At 37.3% G+C, this 8,466-nt stretch overlaps 1 protein-coding gene across 1 annotated transcript; it reads left to right on the top strand.

Moving 5' to 3' along the window:
* Nucleotides 1-2,500: 2,500 nt before the first annotated feature.
* Nucleotides 2,501-6,465, top strand: LOC131147795 (ETHYLENE INSENSITIVE 3-like 1 protein). The gene is made up of 2 exons (XM_058097371.1): nucleotides 2,501-2,901; nucleotides 4,141-6,465. The coding sequence occupies exon 2, from the start codon at nucleotides 4,305-4,307 to the stop codon at nucleotides 6,159-6,161; it is 1,857 nt and encodes a 618-aa protein (XP_057953354.1). The 5' UTR covers nucleotides 2,501-2,901; nucleotides 4,141-4,304; the 3' UTR covers nucleotides 6,162-6,465.
* The last annotated feature ends 2,001 nt before the right edge of the window (nucleotides 6,466-8,466 follow it).

The raw sequence follows: 8,466 nt of genomic DNA, 5'->3' as shown, positions 1-8,466 counted from the left end.
AGGCCTCTTTAAAGATTTCTAAAATATTCATGAATCCAACAATTAATCTTCTTTTCCTCTTGCTTTATAGTGGACACAGCTACACATTGGAAGCCCCAATTCTCACCCAACTCAAACTACTAAAACAAACTAGATCTCTTTACAAAAGTGCGAATTATGTTAATCTTCAAGCACGACTTATATGTATTTTTCAATAACCACAATTAAAGGTGGATCTATATTGTTGGAGTGTGGCTAGAGCTCATGCTCAATTGCCTTAAAAACCCTTTATGGTGTGTGTGTGTGTATGTCAATATATATAATTGAGATTAAAGTAGGAAGGCTTTGGTAATTGCAACTACTCAACTTACTTTTGCTTTGATCTATGTTTAAATAAATAAATTTTGGGGACCATTTGAATTTTTTCTTAAAAAAAAGAAAAATAAAAAGAGGCATCGACGGAAAATGAACGCAAACCAATCGCAACCCTTACTCTCATGGTAGTCCATTTGCATTTTGCCTCCATGGTTAGAGTCTTTAACCCTCAATCTTAACAATCCTTCCTAGCCTCCTCCTCCTTTCAGCTATCCCTCACGCAATCGAGTTGTCTTGGGTCGAGTCCCTCGATGTTGCACTGTCTGCGTGGTAGTTTCTGCTCATCTTCCTCAAAACCCTTATTGCTTGCACATGCCACCCTAAAGTTACCCTTGCCCCTATCCTTGAAGCCCGATTCAAATTTGATTTCATAACTTTAGTCTTAGGTAATGTTATTTTCTTTATAAATATTTTATGAAAATTCCATAAAATTTGAGAGGCTTTGGCTAGTTGTGTTATTTATTAAAAAGCCCCAATTTGCATGAACCCTAAAATGCTATTTTTTGCCACATGAATTAATTTCTTATCTTCATGGGCAAATTCTTTGTTTGGAACTAGATTCCTAAATTTCTTTTAAATTCTTTAATTTGACATGAATCCTAAATTGGGTTTTTTTTACCATATTAATTTGATATTTTTATGGAAAATTTTTTTTATATAGAACAACTTTGTAGAACAATTCAATATTCGAATGTAGTGAAAATGTCAACTTTTTTTTGTTTTTGATTAAGACTCTAATGCTATAACTTTGTTATAATAGTTTATGATTATAAATAAATAATTGTAAAATTTTGATTTTATAATATAACAAAAAATAAAAAGTGTGTTATGTATGAGAAATTCAATCCTCACTGACGGCAGGTTTTAGATCTACCATTGACCATAAAAGTAACAATAGGCGAATGGTTTTCTCCCTTTCGTTAATTACATCATTGCGTAAGGGATGAGTATACCATATTCAATTTCTTGAATGACACACCAAATAGCTCATCTTAATTTAGTCGATAATTGACTTTTTAGAGTTCTTATTCTACTATACTACCTCACTATCTCTAAGTTCATACTTGCCATTCTTGAGCAGCGTTCTTGCCATATGATTAGGTAAATACTTGCTAATAAACAAAATAAAAAGAAGAAACACGTGCCGACAATTAAAGGTGCGTTATGTCTATATTCATATTCATATTTATATTAATATTAATTTGAAACAATTCATTAAAAAAGCAAGCTCACAACTTCTTTGGCTAAGTGCTTTTTGGTTTATAACCCTAACAAAAGCTCCTTCTCCTTAAATAAATTTACCCTAGATGGTACTCATGTATGATGTGAAAGAGAGAATACCCACATGGCCACTTACGAATAGAAAGTTTTTGGTTTACTCACCTTAATTCAACTTTTGGCATAAAAAAAAGTGTACTGTAGTTTGAACTTATTTATATGTCTATTTAGACCATGAGTAACATTTTTTAAATCATAAATACGCACTGGAATGATATTCCTCTTCTAGATATTCACCGAAGGTCATTTCTCTAAAAAATAAAAATGAAAATTTGATAAAATATTCCTAAAATTCTTGGTGTAAAAATAATGTTTGTATTCTTAAAAACTCAAAAAGCGATTAAAATTATACTCGCTCGTATAAGGTATTCGGCACAGCGTAAAAGCTCCCAATATTATTTTTAATCTTTGTTATTAAATAATACAAAAAAATATTAACATGGACGCTTTAAATCTTAATCATAGCTATAATTGACTAATAAAACAAGAGTCAACACTTGATAATTTTACTTAATTTCAAATTCGTTTGATTTTAATGTTTTGTCGCCTTCGAGGCCGACCACGATGACAAAGGGTAGCGAAAATAAAATTTTTTAAAAAAGCTATTTTTTATTTTTATTATTATATAAAAAATACGGTAATCCATTTTCACATATTTTAATTTTCTAAGCGATGCGCACAAAATTTTAACTATTTTCCAATTGGGAAAAATGAATTTGAGGACATTACTCCCACACTAAATAAAAAAATGAAGGATGAAATAAAATAAAGTGAAATAAAGTAAATGCAATCACAGTTCCCAAAGACTCACGAAGGGTGGCCAAGTGAGGGGTCTTAAAGAAGGAGGACACTCCATTAGACGCGAACCAAACACTTCTCCTCTTAAATGTCGTCATAAAAACAGCCACATCACGGAATTGAATTGAATTCATCCTCCCACTTTCTTTTATAAATTTCCCACTTCCCAAGCACCCCCTCCCCCACACCATGGGTCCTCGACCAGTGCCGACGCCCCCGCTTTTCACTGTTGTTCAGTGAAAAATTAAGAAATTAACATCGCCCCACTACTGTTTGTTCTCTCATACATAACGCCAACGAAAGCCGCCTCCCCCACCATCACCCCTTCTCTCCAGATCCTCCCCTCTCTCTCTCTCTCTCTCTCTCTCTCGGTCGCTCTGTCTGGGCTCATGCATCTCCCCGGAGCTACTGCGTGGACGAGAGGATAGGCTTTGCGACTGCATGCGTGCTCTGATGACGCACTTTGTGCAGGTAGTGAGTGGCTGAATTTATCTTTTCTCTACCGGGTTATGTGAGATTTTCTTGGTGATTTGATTTTTTTCTCCTGCTATTCTGTTCTGAGTTTTTGTTTTAATTTTTTTTTTTTTTTTGGGTTTCCTTTTTTGATCGAACCCTGTTGAATTTCCGGGAAGGCTATAATTTTCTCATTATTTTCCTTATCAGAACATGTGTTTTATGGGCTTAGCCTTTTTGTTTCTATAATTTACTTCGGTTTTGAAAGAAGATATGGGTTGTTTTTATATCCGAGTTGCCCAGAACCAGGCCAATTTTCAGCGCTTTTTTTTTTTTTTTTTTTTGGGGGAAACTGGAAATTTTCTTCGCCAATTTTCTCGGAAATTTGGCTGGCCAAGAAAAAAACTTTCATTGGGACAGAGTCTCTGTATGTCTTATGGATTGCGAGATCTGACCGATTCACTGGATGAAGGACTGGGTGTGGTGGGGTTTATGACTTTATCATTTTAGAGGACTGATTGTTTGCTGTGTTACGGGAAATTTTTCTTATCGTAGTATAACATTGATTGTTTGCCGTGTTGCTGGAATTTTCCCATTTCTGTGCTATAAACAAAATTTTCCATTTTTAAGTCGAGATGTTTTTATCATCGTAGAAGATTGATTGGTTTCTGTCACTGAATTTTTTCCATTTGGAAGTCGTGGATGTTTAATTGTTTTTCAAGGCTGATTGCATGCTGCCTCGCTGAATTTTTGGTATTTCTTGCTTAACCCCAAATCTTCAACTGTTAAAAGATCATACATGAAGAACTTATTGCGCATGCTATTTCTTAGTTCGGAGCTATCAAAAAATGTTTAACTTCTATTATTTCAATTAAAGATGGTGTCTGCAAAAATTGGCACTTGTTTCCATTTTTTTCTTAAAGTTTTAGGCGTAAAATCTGAAGGGCTGTCTTGGTGTCTCCTCTCTTTCCCGTTGTATCTATGTGCGTTCATAATTGTAGAGTTTCTTTTTTTCTCTTCGAGGCAAAAAATAAGGTGGACTGTCTTCTTGTCTCTCTCTTTTCCCCCTTGTATGTGCGTTCTTACTTGCAGAGCAATTTTTTCCCCTCAAGATAATTCCTGTTGTGTTTAATAATTAGTCATTCAAAAATTTGTCCAGCAGTGTTAATTTTAATCTAATACCTGTTGTCTGATTTTAGCATAGAACTGACATTATGCTTATTGGGTTTTGTTATTTTTCACTTTATCCTTGTACAGGTGGGATGATCATGCTATTTGAGTAATTTATGAGTGATATCCTGTAGTTAGAGCTCTAAAGATTGGGTAGGCCAGAGAAACAGGGAATTCCTAGATTTTCAGTTTTAGCCCCCTTGATATTTTTGGGAGTTGGGTGTTTGAGTTGCAGTGTCCTGCCTGGAACAATGATGATGTTTGATGATATGGGATTCTGTGGTGATCTTGAATTCTTCTCTGCTCCACCGGCCGCTGCTGGTGGGGTAGTAGCAGATGTGCCTGCCTCGCAAACTGAACTGGAGGCGGCTGCTGAGGATGATTATACTGATGAGGAGATTGGTGCGGATGAACTTGAGAGGAAGGTGTGGAGGTACAAGATGCGCCTGAAGCGGCTTAAGGAGCAGAATAAATGCAAGGATGGAGTTGATGTTGCAAAGCAAAGGCAGTCCCAAGAGCAGGCAAGGAGGAAGAAGATGTCCAGGGCACAAGATGGGATCTTGAAATACATGTTGAAGATGATGGAAGTTTGTAAAGCACAGGGTTTTGTTTATGGTATTATCCCAGAGAAGGGGAAGCCAGTGAGTGGTGCATCTGACAATCTTCGAGAATGGTGGAAGGAGAGGGTAAGATTTGATCGTAACGGCCCTGCTGCTATAGCCAAGTACCAAGCAGCCAATTCAATACCAGGCAAGAATGAAGGGTGCAATTCAATTGGTCCTACTCCGCACACATTGCAAGAGTTGCAAGACACTACTCTTGGTTCACTGTTGTCGGCACTGATGCAGCATTGTGACCCCCCACAGAGGCGGTTTCCATTGGAGAAAGGCATTCCTCCACCATGGTGGCCCACTGGAAATGAGGAATGGTGGCCTCAGCTGGGTTTGCCCAAGGATCAGGGACCTCCACCTTACAAGAAGCCTCATGATTTGAAGAAAGCATGGAAGGTTGGTGTTCTTACAGCTGTGATCAAGCACATGTCCCCAGACATCTCTAAAATTCGCAAGCTGGTGAGGCAGTCTAAGTGTTTGCAGGATAAAATGACTGCTAAGGAGAGTGCCACCTGGATTGCCATCATTAATCAGGAGGAGGCTCTGGCTCAAGAGCTCTACCCTGATAGCTGCCCTCCTGTATCCTTTGGCAGTGGGAGTGGGTCTTTTGTCATCAATGATAGCAGCGAATATGATGTTGAAGGGTCTGAAGATCAACCCAGCTTTGATGTGCAGGAGAGCAAACCTGATAATCTCAATCTGCCCCATCTGGGGATGGAGCGAACCAGAGAGAGGCTGCCAGCTCCACAGCCTTCTTATCCAGTCAAGGGAGAGATCACTAACAACTCGGAATTCGTTGGGAAGAGGAAGTCATTGGGAGACCTAAACCTGATGATGGATCACAAGATCTATACGTGTGAGTTCCTTCAATGCCCTCACAGTCAACTTCGCCTTGGCTTTCTTGACAGGATCACGAGGGACAATCATCAATTGACTTGCCCATATCAAAGCCATTCACCAGATTTTGGAGCAGCTACAAATTTTCATGCCAACGAAGTCAAACCTGTTTTGTTCCCTCTATCCTTTGTTCACTCCAAGCCGGCAACTCCAATGCTAAACCCAACTCCTCACTTTGATTTATCTGGGGTAGGAGTTCCAGAAGATGGACAAAAAACTATTGGTGACCTTATGTCGTTCTATGATTCGAATGTTCAAGGAAACAAGACTGCTGCAGATACTGTCAACATAACTGGATTAGAACAACAAAATCTACTGCACCAGCCAAAAGCTCAACAACACCATGAGTTCCTCCGTGTTCAAGGACCCAGTTCTGTGGGTGTGGGTAACATTTTTGAAGAAGCAAACAAAACCATGAATCATCAGATGTTTCCGAATTCTCCATTCGAGACAAACCCAAATGAGAACAGTTTCCAGTTGATGTTTGGGTCTGCCTTCAATTTGGGATCCGTGGATTACTCAGAAGGTTTACAGGGCGGCGTGGCATTGGATCCAATGCCAATGCCAAAGCAGCAGAATGCTCAATTCTGGTGCCAGTGAAAAGGGTCTTTGTGCATGGTGTCTCCTCTACCACCCCTCCTTCCTCTGGTGGTAAACTTCCATTTGTCCAAACATGTCATCAGATTATGGTGTTTTCCCTTTCCTTTACTTTCCATTCCTTTGTTGTGTTGTTGTAGAAGTTTTAAGTTAGCATGTCCTATGTGGGCTTTAATAAAAGAAAGAAAAAAAGGTTGTGAGGGGGTCCCATTTTCCACCCTGCTGTTTGAGAAACTATATAAGAATATATATATATAAATATGTATTGCTGTTATATAAATAAAATAGGCGACTTTTGTGTTTTCCAGATCAAACTTCAAACATAATCTCAAGTAGGATTCTAAGTGTGTTGACTTGTCATCACACATGCGTGTTGGATGGTTCTTGTTGAATGGAATGGCTTGGCTGTCTTTTGGTGCATCTGGCTGGCCATGCCTTGTTCTTCCCATGTGGAAGGTCTCTAAACAGTCTCCTCACCTACCATTCTATGGTGGATTCTATTCAGAAGCGACCCTTCCCCTGTAGACCACCACCACCACGCACTGAGCCACCCAGCTTTTTGCTCTTTTTATGCCCCGCTGGTTCAACGAATACTACCATCATAACATACATAGTGTTGATGTTAAAAATTGTACATATTGTTTTTGATTGATTGATTGATTTCTATGGTAATGTCATTTCTGACTTAATCAAATTTGAGTCTTGTTAAAATATATATATATATATATATATATATATATATAAATTTGAGGAGAAGATGCATGGATCATGTATCTAGACGATGGTGGACTATTGGAGAGTATAAATGTCATTACATTTAAATATTTAGCCATATCTTTTTTTTTGAAACGTTAAAAGATCTATTTTTTTTGTTAAAAAAAGTATATTCTGCTTATATAATTAAGCTGATTAAAAAAATATCGTGAGATCAATGATGACGAGTCTTTCGATTTATCCCATTTCATATCCTTGAAACAAAAAAATATCAAAGAATGACCTAAATTTTGAAATAATTTCATAAAATAAGTGCTTTTTTCATTATTTCAATGTCTCAATGGGCCCACCTTGACACAAAGTCCTTTGAGTATGCTGTATAATTTTCCGGAAATATAGTGATAGCAACATTTAACAAAGGCAGGCAGATAAGGTGTCTGCATGGGAAGGTCTAGCAGACTATGTGTGAAAGAAAATCACTTTCACCTTAATGGAAGCAAATGCAACCCTAAATTCTTGCTATATGGAATAAAATCTTAGGGTTCAAAAAGTTGCTGAAATGTTGCATATATTGTGCACATGCTTTGGTCAACAATTACTTTTAGGTCAGAATAATAGTATTCACAGTAGCTTCTACAGCCACACTACTACCAGGTTTTTGACAAAGGCAATCCTCATTTCTCATTGGGAATCTGTGAAAAGGGCAAAAGGGAGGGTGGGAGGGCTGCTAGGGCATTAGGGGTTCCTATGGTTACCTTAATTGGAGCACTGCACCCTTTAAGAATACTTTTATTTTTACCCTAATTGGAGCAGCTCCCCCTTTAGTTTCAAGTCTCAAGATTTTGAGCTCAAAATAAAGATGCTAGACACAAAATAATTCATTTGACAAGGATTTGTATGGCTATGGCTTTTATTTTGTTCTTAGGGTTGGAAAATTCGGATAAAATTGTATACAAAATTGTGCGTGGTTCAAATGCACTAGCGCAACTTCTATCTAGGATGACTGACTTTTGTAAGATTTGATAAAACTAAAGGGATTGACAATAATATTATCTTATTTTAGGTTTAGTATGTTGGGTCATAAGAAGGGTAAGAGTGTAATTGTCTCTTTACTATTTGGTTTTTATACTTATAAAATGTTTTAGCCTAATCTAATGGGTGGATGAAAGGTCGGGATACCTCTAGGCCATGTGAATGGATTAAGAATTTCTCTTAAGTTTGTCTGATCTCTTATTTTGGTTGCACAAAATATAGATATAGAGATTTTTGTTAGCCTAGTCACTCTAAATCAAATCATCTTATTGAAGTGCCAAAATTAAAGGGAATGAAAAAGGGGATCCTAAGAAAAAAAGTTCTTAAAGGAAGGTTTTATTTTTATTAGAAGGAATGAAAAGAAAAGAAGGGGCCTAATAGGGGCATTAGGACTAGGGATGTTCATGGTCTGAGTAACAAAACTTAATCGCCGATTGCCAGACTGAATTTATTGTTTTGGTTTGTGATTTTCGAGCCAAAACTGAATCAAACTCATTGATTACAGTTTAGTTAACATACAATTCAATTATCTAATTTGAATTAACAAAGAGAATGGAAAGTA

This window comes from Malania oleifera, chromosome 2, assembly GCF_029873635.1.
Source record: "Malania oleifera isolate guangnan ecotype guangnan chromosome 2, ASM2987363v1, whole genome shotgun sequence".
Taxonomy (NCBI): Eukaryota; Viridiplantae; Streptophyta; class Magnoliopsida; order Santalales; family Ximeniaceae; genus Malania; species Malania oleifera.
This window is presented reverse-complemented; position numbering and strand designations above follow the sequence as displayed.